Source organism: Marmota marmota, unplaced genomic scaffold (assembly GCF_001458135.2).
Source record: "Marmota marmota marmota unplaced genomic scaffold, marMar, whole genome shotgun sequence".
NCBI lineage: Eukaryota > Metazoa > Chordata > Mammalia > Rodentia > Sciuridae > Marmota > Marmota marmota.
Genome location: NW_025999968.1, coordinates 8315807 through 8329363, shown reverse-complemented (window position 1 = coordinate 8329363; position 13557 = coordinate 8315807). Strand labels below are relative to the sequence as shown.

The 13557-nt window shown below is 36.6% G+C and overlaps 1 protein-coding gene across 1 annotated transcript; it reads right to left on the bottom strand.

Annotated features, from left to right (window-relative positions):
• Positions 1 to 423: 423 nt before the first annotated feature.
• LOC107136038 lies at positions 424 to 1085 on the bottom strand. Its single transcript, XM_015478272.1, has 2 exons — positions 933 to 1085; positions 424 to 720 (listed from the first exon to the last, which is right to left on the bottom strand). Exons 1-2 carry the CDS (start codon positions 1083 to 1085, stop codon positions 424 to 426), a joined length of 450 nt encoding a protein of 149 aa, XP_015333758.1.
• Between the last annotated feature and the right edge of the window lie 12472 nt (positions 1086 to 13557).

Sequence of the window (13557 nt, the reverse complement as noted above, 5' to 3'; positions counted from 1 at the left end):
GAAGCCGAGTATGAGGAGTAGCAACATGGTTGTTGATATTGGAGGAAACTACTCAAAATGACAGATTTGTATGGCCTCCCATTCTCAGAGAAGTCAGGCAAAACTAAGTTGGCTGAATACATGAGTGAAATACACTTGAATTTTGGTAAACACAAAAGTGAATCCCACTTCAGACTAATGTGAAGGAAGAAGGAAGTAATCCCATCACTGGGTATAGAGTTAAAACCCTCAAAGTTACTTTTACTTTGTTTTTACTTCCTCTTTAAGCTTGTGAATCTCAGCATAAAAGCAGTTTGATAGAGTTGAACTCTATTTGATAGAGTTAAAGCCAACTAACAGGAACAATGACATATAGAAAAAACTATAAAACCAAACATGAGCAGAAGCTATATCAATTTCATCTTGCTACAGGCTTTGGTGATGTTACACTTTGTCTTGGCCCAGGTCACTTAGCTGACCAGGTCTTGGAACTTTAGCATCACCTCCTGTTTCATCTTGGTTGCTGCTCTTTCTTCTGCAAAGTTTCCTTTTCCTAGATTTTGAGAAGGTCTGACAGACACAGCTTAGGAAACGACCAAAGCAGGGTGGTGGTGATGCCAAGGATGTCACTGCAGGTGAAGGTGGCCCAGGCTCCTGAGCCACTGAGAGCTCACAGGGCTGGATCTGACATTCCAGATCCATCACACAGGGACTCTTGTCCTGCTGTCTCTGTACCCTGTCCTGCAAGTAAAAGACATAAATTTAAAACTCTCAAAACTGAGACCCATACGTAACGACATGATCTCTGAGTGAGTTCTTTCATATTCCATCTGGGCCCAAGAATCCCAATTTGTGTCTCAAGATCTAAATCCTCCTGTCAGATGAGAAGCTGTCATTTTTCTTATGGAATAGTAACAAGCCCAGGATCTTGCCAACCCATGCCTAATTCCTACCTCATGGTGAAAGACAGAATCATCTTGGGCACTGTGTAGGGCTGGTGTTTTATCTGTAGTTTCATCTTCTTCTCTTTGTGGTGGTGCCAAAGGTGTTGGAAGACCCGGGGGGCACTGGGCCTTCATTTTCTCCTTCTTCTTTCTCTTTTTCATTCTCTTTGTCCTTACACCCTTCTTAGGATGCCTATGTTTTTTTGGACGTGGGTCTTGCTTTCCTCTCTGGACTGGGAGCACAGATGGATCTTGTGAAATCTTATCTATATGACTTTGAGATGTCCCCTCTAATGGCTCTAATGATGATTCCATAATTCTTTTCAGAAGGTCATTCTCCCAAGGGTGAAGTCTATCTTATGTATCATGAGTATCTGGTAATATGTTCAAGACATCAGTGACATGCTTGGGTTTGGAGTATGGTAATTCCCAACCTCTGCCACTAAGGGTTTTTCTTTGACCCACTATGGTGACCACAGCCAGTTTCTCAGGAATAAGGAGCTTGGAACAAAAGGACCAAGAGTCAAATGCTAAAGGAAGTAATCAGTACCATGAATCTTTCTAATAATGCATCCAGTGGGTTGATCTCTAATCTCTCCTCTAGACTTATCTAAACTTTAATGACCTTCAAAAATAGAGTCCTTGGGTTGTTCTTCTTGGCCTATGGATGATAGATTTCCTAAAAGAAGAGAGAAAGTTGCTGTAATTGTTCCATGGGCACAGAGTCCTTTCTAACCACACATAACCCATGGTTCACTAAAACTGCCAGATCTAGCATAATCTCTGGGCAGAAATAGCATTTAACAACTTACCAAATTTCCAAAGTAGTAGTCCTAAAAGTAAAGAAATTCTCAATGCATGTAAAAATCATCTGGGGTGCTTATTAAAAATACTGATTTCTAGACCTACAATTAGAATTTTTCAGGTTGCATCAGAAATTTGCACTTTTTCCCAGTACTTGGGTACTTTTTATGCATTCTTAAATTTGAAAACTACTATTTTAGAGAGAGTGAATCTTGTATCCTATAGGACCATGAGGATGACTATTCTTAAAAAACAAAAAAAAAATCCCTACAGATCTTCCCTAATTACTTTAGAACATATGTTGTCTCCTCTGAAATCCTTTAATCATTATCAAAAAGTTTGGTATTTTACCTCTTATTACTTTGTATTATAATTTAATTCTAAACCGTGTAACTATATCATCTAACCAGATTATAAGCTTCTAAAGGCCAGGAATGCTTTAGACTCAAATAATCTGGCTTATATCAAATGCTCTTTCCACAAAAGAGCAGAAGGGGGAGAAAGGGACTTTCAAATTAAAAGAAAGGCTCTAAAGGAAGAAGAGATTAAAATATACCTGCACATGTAGACAGTCTGTTGACCCTTAGACATTAATAAAAACAACTAGCTAGCTGAATTCTAAAAAAAAAAAAAAAAAAAAAAAAATTCATCAACTGATCTTGGGAGAGAAAAGGGGATGCGGGGGGCGGGGCTCCATATTTTTCTATCACACTAGGACAGCAGGCTATCTAGTCCCTTTTTGACCATGACTAATACTACAGATAGATAATGGTAAAACTTTTGTTGTTTATCTCCTGAAATTATTGGGACCTGGTGAATATAGTGTCATAGTACAGAGTCCAGTGAACAACATTTCAAGTAACTACCAGAGGCAAATGAGGATAGAGATAAAACTCTTAGGTTATATAAGAAGCTAAAACCCTCCCTTCTAATCCAAGAATGAATGAAAAATATTCTGAATATTAAAGACTGCCCGAAGTTCTGAGAATATTTTTATTTGCTGGGATTTCTGAGAACCATGAGTCCCACCCAGAATGTTCTGTGCTATTCTTGTTTCCACCTAATGTGGTGTTTGTGTCATTATTATCTTCACATAGTAGGTGCTTAACAAATATTTTTTGACTAATGGACTAACAGATGATGAGTAAGTGAATGGATGAATGAATCAAATGCTTTCAAAAAACTTCTTGGTTTATGGCTGTAGAGAATTAAGAAGGATTGGTCAATTCTGCAAAAGGATTTCTAATACTTTTTGGCTACCTTTCAGAGATGCTAACAACAGCTTCTAGTAACAAATGTCAATAAAGCTTTCATTAATGAATTACTGCATTTGATGGAGGCCACATAAATTATGTGCTAAGTTCAAAGAATATTACTCATCATAAGAAATAGTATCTGAGTACAGACTTTACTTATTAATATACTAACAGTGAGTTCTTTATAATTAGGTTTAGTTCCATGCTTACCTTAGGAAAGTATGATAAAATCTTTGAGATTGAGAAAGGTCCATACAGATCAAAATATAGGCTTAAGTTCTATCTGTTCCACCTAAAGCAACCATAGAGGTAAAAATTATCAGAGCATCAACTATAAAAGCACCCAAGAAGATGGGAGCAGTAGTAAGAAAAAGAAGTCAGCATGACAAATTCAAGCCTCTAACAGTTAAAACCTTGCTTCTCTACCATCTTGGCAATGACCCTGATTCAGGCCTGACCAAGGTTCTACCCTAAAATCTGACCTCTGTTCTCTTTCAGATTCACACTGTCTTAATGGAGACAGAATGATGGTTCTAAACTGAATCTGACCATGTCACTCCGTTGTGTAAAACTCTGTTCCTTATTCCCCCTAGCAAAATCACACTCAGGTCCTTTGTGATCTAATTCCATACCATCTGTCCAATTTTAACTCCACCACTTACCCTCAGACATTTTATGCTGCTGCAAAAACACACTGCTTGTCATTTCCTGAAAGCACAGTACTTTTTTTATACACTGTCCTTTTATTTGCAATGTCCCTTGTACTCTTCACTATCAGGCCTAGCTATAATATCACTTTTGAGTAGCCTTATTAACTTTCTCAGGCAGAAAAAGCATTTAGAGTCTTATATAATATTCTATACCTACAACGATCATGTCACTGAATTATATAATAAGTTGTTTAGATATCTATCACCTTCACTAGGCTCATAGCTTCCTAAGGATAGAAACCCTTTCTTGATCATTACCGGATCCCTGGCATCTCCATGGTGGCTAACACTGGAAGGCATTCAGTCAGTGTGGACACTTTAAAATGCAGGTTTTGATAGGCTGATTCCCAGAATCTGGGTTCTAGAGGCTAATCCTCCCCCATATTTGGATACCTCTCTGAACGAATGAATACACCAGAGCCTGGGGAACAAAACTGAGCAGTTCTATCCAGGAACTCAGAGCTATCAGTCAAGCAAATAATCCAGAATATATGATGAAATAGCTAACTTCACTCAGGAAAAAAGCTGGCCAGGCAGTGGTTAACACCATTCAACTGAATTCTATCCTAGAAGCACTTTCCCATTTACTTCCCCTAATACTTCCTAAGGAGTCCTGTAGTTATTTAGACCTCTGACTCCCTATGAACCTACCTCCTTTCTGCCCCCAGCAGACTTCCAAGACTTCCTAGATTCTCAGCATCCGTTGACCATCGCTACCTCTCTTCCTTGCTCCATGCAGAGCTTCCCCCAAATCTCAGAGATCCCTGAATTTCAAGGTTTATTCAGAATCACCTATCTCATTTCCATAGGGACATATCCAACTCCACATCTTGACTCTTATTTTTAGTGTCCCTACCCTGAGGAAATTCTTCCCCAAGATCTAGATATCACATGCAAGGATGATATATTCAATCCACTTGAGTCTTTCTTCAGCCTAACAAGATACAAAAGAGGATTGGACCATGGTGAATCTAACTGAATGTGAACTACATGATTACCCTTGATTTCACACATCACAAATAACTGAGTATACAATACCTATGAATTCACATGTCACAATTTCTCTCCTCAACCCTGTTGCACTTTAACTTTCTTTATAATGGATTTTTCCTTATTTTCACATTTCTTTAAGCAGAGAATATTAAAGCCCTTGGATGAAACTGCTGCCTAAGCAGATTTAGAGCCAAATTAGAAGTCCTAAAAAAACAAACTCTTGGCCACTGAACTTTTTGGCTGGTCCTGAAGTAGAGACTAGATTCCACTAATCATTATTGACAGTGAAGTGATTATGCTTCTTTAAAAATAGGAAAGAAATGATTGGCATGAATCAACTTTGCTTCTCAGTGACTCTCTAGAGAATCAAATAGCTGAAGCATCAGACAACAATTTTCTTTGAAGATGACCTTTCTTTCATATTAAGTGAAAGGCTGAAGTGTTAGTCTCAAAGGGAAAGAAAATGAATAATCTGCAAAGGCAACTACTAGTTCCTAATATACAGTGAAAAAAAATAGAGACTAAAATGTGATAGTAAACATCACAAATTATTGCATAAGAAATGAAATATATTTTATATTCTCAGGGTCACATTGAGAGCACACTATGAATCAGGCACTGGGAAAGGAGCTCTTTGAGCTCTTTGATATGATTATCAAGAAGCTTACACTGATCAACTTAATTTAACTCAGCTCTTTTTTAACTTTAGCAAGCATCATAAACACAGGCTTTAAAAAAGATTATTGGGCCCACCTCTACTATTGCTGACTTATAGTAGGTCTTGGTCCAAGTGAATCTGCATTTCTAATAAGTTCCTAGGTGGTGCATTTCTAACAAGTTCCTATTTCTGAAGACTGCACAGAAACCCCTAAATAAGATTATCTCATTTGCAAGATAAGACACACTAAGTCAGAACAGATAAAAAAGACAGGAATTCCTAAACACTTATTATCACCAAATGTAACCTGTGTAGGTTCTGAAAAGACTGTCTGCTAGTAGTAGTATCCAGCCATGCCACCCACCATCTATGTTTTGGGCTTTCTGGAGGATACCTTAATACTGTACTTGACTACAGGTCTTTCTTCCATAGGGACCTCAGACCCCAACAGTTCCTCTTCTGGTTTCATTCTTGAAATGTCAGAGACATTCTCTAACAATTTAAAAGCTAAAAATTCATGCATAACCACGCAATAGTTTTACTTTTCTAAATAAAATATTTCTGTATTATGTCTTTATTATGTCCGTGCTTTTTTTCTAAAATTTTATCATTTTAAAACTTTACCCCTCTGGGCTGAAAATCAGTGCAGAAAAAGAGATACTGTAACCTTTGATTTAGCCTAATAAACTAGTAACAACACTATACTCTGTGGGTGGTTAAATCTGATAATATTTTGTGCTGAATTTTCTGTAGTGATTCAACTAAAAATCCTATTGGCCAGCCACTAGAAAGCATGCAGATCGCCAAAGTTTTATATTTCATATTTGGTCTTAAAATAGCCCATATTAACTTGGTGTTTTTATTTAATAACCTAAATGCTTCAAGTAGTTTCTTCCAAATACAATTTAGGATAACTATTTATATTTATATTGTTTAAAAATCTCTTCTGGCTCACAACACTACAGTGCTTAAAATTCCCATTAATAAGGTAGAAATGCTAATGAGAAAAACAAGATGTTATAAAAAATGTATTATTAGAACCACAGCAATATGACTGCTTTTTATAGGTTCTTGGGAACTAATTCACAACTGCCTCTTCTATGCCTTTCTTCAACCATCAGGGTCCCTAGAAAAGCAAGTCAAAGCCACTCAGAATCATTGAATCTTTGGTCACATGTAATACTTCCAGGGTTCCTAGCTAAGGAGTCCATGATCCTGGCTCTCTCTTCATATTTTTTCTAATGACTGCCATGGAGCATTCCAGAAAACATTAGAACTTCTTTTTTTAATCATAAATTGCTCATAGCTTCCAAATTCTTAGTCTATAATTTTTCATAAAATTCTTTGAGATCCTCTGGTGAAGATAAATGGCAAGAATTATTGGATTTTAAATTGTGATCCTTCAATGTTATATGCACTGGATCATAACTCTATGGCTTTGGTTCCCTCATAAAACTAAACCACAAAGCCATTCTTTTCATTTCAAGCTTTACAGCACACAGGCCCATGGGTGAAGCAATATAAACACTCTTGAGTAATTTCTTAAAACCAAATCTCCTCTGCAGAAACAGACTTGCAACTCAGTGGTGTATAATCTCTCTGAACCTGTGAAGTTTGTAGTTCTCAGGCCACCCAAGTAGAATGATGAGAATAATGTACATGTGTTGAAATGAAAAAAGCATATGAACTGTCTATAATTATACTTCTGGGGTTTAGTCCTATCTCTGCCACTCTGTTGCCCCAGATGAGTCACCAAATCAGGTGATTACTTATGGGCAGGGGTGGAACCTTAGGTATACAGAAATTTTTCTTTCACTTTAGTTCATAAAATTAAATAAAATCACTAGTTCATGAACACTTTCATAATTAGTTCATGAACTGCCCTCCTTTTAATTTATTGTGCTAAATGTACATTTTTAACACATAGTTCTTGCGTATATAACTAGGAAATATGTACATAAAATAAAGTATTCATATGAATGTTCTTAGAAGCACCATTTATAAAAGCAAATTCTTGGGGAAAAAAAAACAAAAGTCCGTTGTCAGGATACAGAGGTAAATTCTTGCAAGGGGATAATAAATAATAGTCAAATAAAGAAATTTGATTGTAAGTCATAAGATCACTATTCCAGAAAGGGTCCTGCACCATTTTCAAAGGGAAGGAATGCAGGAAGGAGAGGCCAAGAAAAGTCAGAACAGAGAGGCATTGCTGCATTACCCTTCTTCAATCATATATCCAATTAGAGCATAATCTTTTGTCCAATCATATTGCCACACAGCTGTCTAAACTTCTTCAATCCTAAGGTTAAAAATGGATAGTTCTCTCTGGGTGTTTGGGTCTTCAGTCTAAAGGCTCCCATGACATGTAAAACTATGATTAAATAAATTTGTTATGCTTTTTTCTAGCTAACCTGTTTTTTTCTCATAGAGGTGGCAGCCATGACACTTACTGGTGGGCAGGTGAGTGATCCCTTTTTCCATACTTGCACAGAAATCCCTTCTACATTTGTCAAGTGAAAAGAATAAGTTTCTCCTTTCCTTACTTACCTCTCATTCTTCCAACACTATAAACACACACACACACACACACACACACACACACACACTTATGAACATACATATTTTCTTTGATTTTTGCCTGCTCTTCAACTCTTCCAATCTAGATTCAGATTGAACACAGTAAACAAGCACAATCATTAGGCCCAGGGTTTCTGTTTTAGACATTAGGAGAGAAACAGGCACAATTTAGTTAGATAGCACTTTAAAGTTCCTCTAAGAATTTTTCTCAGAATTTCCATTAAAACTGAGGTTCATTTGCATTTTATTACTTAAAAATCACTGAAAATAGGAAAAGGTAACCATTTTCAGAACCCACATAGAGTAATACAAAACTGTAGGATTAATTTTTTAAATGTAATACAACCTAACTGGAACAAAAATGATTAAACTACAATATTTGAAGCAAACATATTTGAAGGAGATATTTTACATTTTTTGAATTAATTAAACATAATAACTGCTTGGGGAGGTCCTAGTGGAAGAAGCTGAAACATGAAAGTAGACCTGCTCACCAGAGAGGACAGCCCAACTGCAGGTGCTGAAGAATGTCCAGTCTGGCAGGCAGAACAAAGCATCTAAAGAATATGACAATAAATGAGATGATAATGCAGCCAGGGAACTGGCATCAGGAAGTTAACATGAAATAGTGGAAGTTTATTCAAAATGCTAGCCCAGCATGGTGCCAAGGGATCCAGAAGCAAGACAGTGCCCCAAATTATTACAGGCAACATCAGAAAACCTAATCCATGATAGAAGAAACTGAATCAGCTTGTGGTACAGGGGCTGGACCCTGGCAGCTGAGAGAGAGAAGGAATGGCAAGTGTAAGGTTAGATCTTAGGGGAACTTAGAGGACCTGGGCAAAACTGACAAATTCCTAAACCAGGAACTCAGTCCTGGATAATGAGACAAGAATGCAGGTCCAAGAACTGCAATGTAAGAAAGAAGCTGATCCAAGGAACAAGAGACATATATGATGTTGACAGACAAAATCAGGAAAACCAGACCTATCTATATTTTCAATATTATTGCCCTGAAACTTTCTAAATAGGTACATTATCTTATTTAAGCCACTTCCTTTGATTTTTGCCTGCTCTTCAACAACAACAAAAAATGATTAGAAAAATCCATGAGTTTGTTTTAATGAACCTGACCTACAGTAACAAGATTGGTTATTTTTGCTGCCCTGTCCACAGAAGATTAGGGGGGTGAGGGTGGGAGGAAGGAATTTAACCTATGTGCTACAATTAATTTTTATTTATTTATAACCTAATGGAATGAATTGCCTTTCCCAAATTTCTTCTCATCTCAGATACAAAGACTTTTTCATGGCCTTGTCCTCTCTCTAAAGGACAATAAATATGTTTTTCAAGTCTTTGCCATTCTTCTGGGAATAACAACTTCTAACATGGCCCCAAAGCACTGAACCCTGATAATAAAAATGCAATATAAAAGCTACTTTTTGTATTTTATATTCAGCACACCATTATGATTTACTGCCTGCCAAAAAAGTGGCACACACCCACAAATGTCTGTCATACCCATGACCCAATTCATTTGGGAGAAGAATCACCACAGAGGCATCCTAGCAAGTCAAGGATCTTCTCCTGCAGTATAAACACTGATGGAAAGAAAGTAGTTTCATAAACCAAACTTGCTATTTCTACTGCAATACTCTATCCCTTAAAAGTGCAATGACCATTGGAAGCCTGGACCCCTAGAATATACAGATGCCACGGCCATTACCAACTGGCAAGTGTCTTCAATACTAGATGTCAGCATGTCCTAACGAGCAAGTGATCTTTCACTGAATAGATATTTATGAACAACTCCTCTGGAATGCTCCAAAGCCTGATAATTAACAGCTGTGTGCTACAATTAATTTTTATTTATGCTTTAGATCTTCAAGAAAGATATTATTTTTATGTATGACAGACTCATATTTCATGTTTTATCTCAAAGTAGTTATAAGAAAAACATTGATTTTATTTTTGTTTTCATTTTTATTTCATTCTCAATTCATCTTCTCTGCCATCTGTATTCAAACCATCATGCTGCCTTGTGTTCAGTAAGCAAATATCATAGCCCCTGCAAAGAACCATGGAGGAAAAGCTAGAAAAGGCATCCGTGGATTTTCCCATACATTCACAAACCCTTAGGTTTACAATCTAAATTAAGACAATGACACTGAGGTCTCAGCAGTCTTAATTGCACTTCTGTGGCCCCTTGTGGGCCTGTTAATTTCATTCAACAAATGGTAATTGAATGTCCACTATGCATATGGTACTATTCAAAATTTCTGAAATTAAAAGATTGCAAAATATGCTTGTCTAGGTCCTTTCAGGCTTTATGATTTTATAAGTTAGTAAGTCTAGAAAACATACAGACCAGAGAGTTTTTGTTTTGGGTGGTTTTTTAATTATTATTATTCTCTAAAGGTTATATTCTGATACAGAAAGGAAAAAAAAATCTTAACTCAAAAGAGTCAATAAGTGCCAAATAAGAGGCAAAGGTTTCAAGATTTTTTAAAGAGAATGCTTTGAATACCAGGTTTAAGAGCTCCATGCAATGACAATGGTTCTTAAACACCAGCATGCATGAGGGTTTATTAAAACATGTCTCTGGGCCCCACCACCAGAGTTTCTAATTTAGTAGATATAGGGCAGGACCTCCAACTTGATATTTCTCAGAACTCTCTAGGTAATGCTGATGCTACTAGGTCAAGAAACACATCATTGGGTTCAATGCTCCAAGGAAAGCCATCATGTTTACTTCACAGAAAAGTCAACCAACCAACAAACATGATGAAAGCAGTATTTGGGGAAAGTCAATCTAGAGATAGTGGGTAGAATCAACTAGGAGGAGGCTGACAGATTTATTGGAGGCCCCAGAGAGGGTAATACCTAGACCAGAAGACTAGGATTTCAAAGAGGAATTGGCTTGACTGGCTCAGAATAGCTATTTGGGGACTTTAGCTTAAAAGGATTCTTGGTGCATGAAATAGAACCTAATTTCTACACAGAAGATAAAGATACCTTTGGAAACCACATCTAGCCTTAAAATGGAGCTGTCCAGACTGTCTAGATATGAGAGTTTCAAAAGCGTATATAAATATTTGTCAAGTTTTTCACAATACTTGAAATTTCAACAGTTTGAGTCACCCCTTTAGGTTGAAATGAAGATTTCCTAAATTCTGTTAAAGTAATTAGCACATTATCCTGTATCTCAATTAGAAACTCTTGTTGCTTCTGTCACAACCAGGAAACAAAAGTATATTTTCTCTTCAAATTCCAGCTTTAAGAACTTGACTCTCTAATGCTCTCTTTTGTAATGAATCATTCATATCTTCATTCACTTAAACCAGTAATGTAAGACACAGAAATCTCCACAGCTTTTCTACGTGGAGAGGAATGTTACATGCACATCAGCAAATTGAAGGTATGCAATGGTTACCAAGTTGATTTTGTAGTTTCCCTTAAATGGATCCAATCTTGTTTTATTGTCTCAAGTCAGCCATCCAAGGTTTCTTAGCATGCACCCACCCCCACCATTCAGCTTTTTCTTAGTCTTTTTCCCCAGGCCAAATGTCTCAACACCTTTAGCAACTTTATCCTCATCTGCCTTTCTCTCACCTCAAACCCCAAAGTCATTCCTGACTTCACCCATAAAGTTTCAGAATTTCAGTCCAATAATACAGGAATCTATCTAAAGTCACACTGAGCATCTATTCATAAGACCTAAACCCTCCCTGCTTTGTCACCTGTTCTGGTAATTCACAGTATATACCAAAGATCTCATCTTCATTTCTTGACGATATGGAACCTACTGACTCTGAAATATGTTTATTTGTCAGATTGGGCCTTGTCCCAACTCATTCTCCAATATTTAAGAGTAAATTTATATAGCCCCTGTAATCTGCCTTACCCCTTTCTAAGAAAGAGGAAAAGAAAAGGTGACAAAGAGATTTTAATAATGATCTTTGCTACTCATTGCCAAAAGTGTAACAATAGCAAGGAGATCCCAACCATATTCCCTAGCCCTGCTCCACCATCTCCTTCAGTTTGCCCATGTGAAAAGCAGGGTCTACACAGCCCCGTTTTGCTGAGGTCTTTTAGATTTCTCCCCCATTATTCCAGGCACTGGTACCCCAGGGAGAAAAGAGGAGCTTTCTGTTCTAAATTCTAGTCAGCTGGCCTGAGATTGGCTTGAACATTTTGTTGCCACTTTGCTAAGTGATTGGCCTTGGGCATGCTGAGGATACATAAATGAATTAAAAACAAATTAACATGGTTCATAGTGTCATGGAACTTTCTGTCTAGTAAACAAGTACCATTGCCTTGACCTAAAATTTAGACAAAAGATCAGAAAAATTAACGTGGAAATCAGAAATTTGCAAGTCGGCCAGAGGTTATTTTTTTCATAATCAATGTGTATCTTAGTGTGTAAGAAATCACCTTAAATACTACTTAAGAAAAGGAAAAGGATTTACACCTGTTGCAGCATATTTGATGGCCCAAACAGAAAGGCACTTCTAAATATTTTGTCATGGTGTAATTAAATCTCCCTTGATTGTTGCCCCAGGTGTCCTTTCCTCACTGAAATCTATCATTAAAAAAGCTCCCACATGTCAGAAGAAATGGGGAGGAGAATAAGAGAAGATCCTTTTCCCATCTCTGGAGTTGGTGCTAATAAAAAATACATTAAAAAAATTTTGTTTCTAATTCAAACATCAACTTGTTGCCTATCAGCAAGGGTCTTTCTTTCAGATTCTTAATTTTTATCTTATTTCTATGAAAATCTTATTTCAAGTATAAAGAGAAAAAAAAATATCTATAATCTCATTAACCAGCGATAAGCACTTTTAACATTTTGATTTATTTACTTTGGTGTTCATTATTTTCCTATGCACATAAGCATACACTTATACAACCATTTTGCATACCTGTTATGTCATGTACCTATAATTTTGGATCTTGCTTCTTTTCCCCCTCACCATTAGAAAAAATATATATCTTGGATAACTAAATATTATTTGAAAACATCAGCAAGGTTAAGTCTCCATATTTTTAATGCAGTTACTTCTCTCATTAATCCCAGTTCCAATCTTTTATAAAAGATTATAGCAGACTTGTTTCTCATTTACTCTAAACTTCACCTTGAGAATACACCAAAGGAAAAGGAAAAGAAAAACAGGAAGTTATATTAATTAAATCTCAAACATGAGGACTCGGACACTTGTGCAAACTGCACTTTCCTCCTTGAAGAGAACTGCAACAAACTTAGAAGAGATGAGGGTAGGGTTCAACTCTTTCTTCAGACTTAACAAAAAGGTCTTTAAAGATTTTAGAGTAGATCCAGTCTCCTGAATATATAGACTCTCATCCTGGGAGTATGTAAGACATTAAAACAAAACAAAAGTGAAGCTCAGAATTTCAGTTCAAAAATCTGATTACACAAACACACTACAAGGTAACCTGATTTGGCAAACCAACAAATAAATGATCTCAGACTTCATCTCAAAATCCTAGAAAAAGAAGAGCAAAACAACAGCAAAAGAAGTAGAAGGCAAGAAATAATTAAAATCAGCAAAAGAAGTAATGAAATCGAAACAAAAGAAACAATTGAAAAAATTGACAAAACTAAAAGTTGGTTCTTT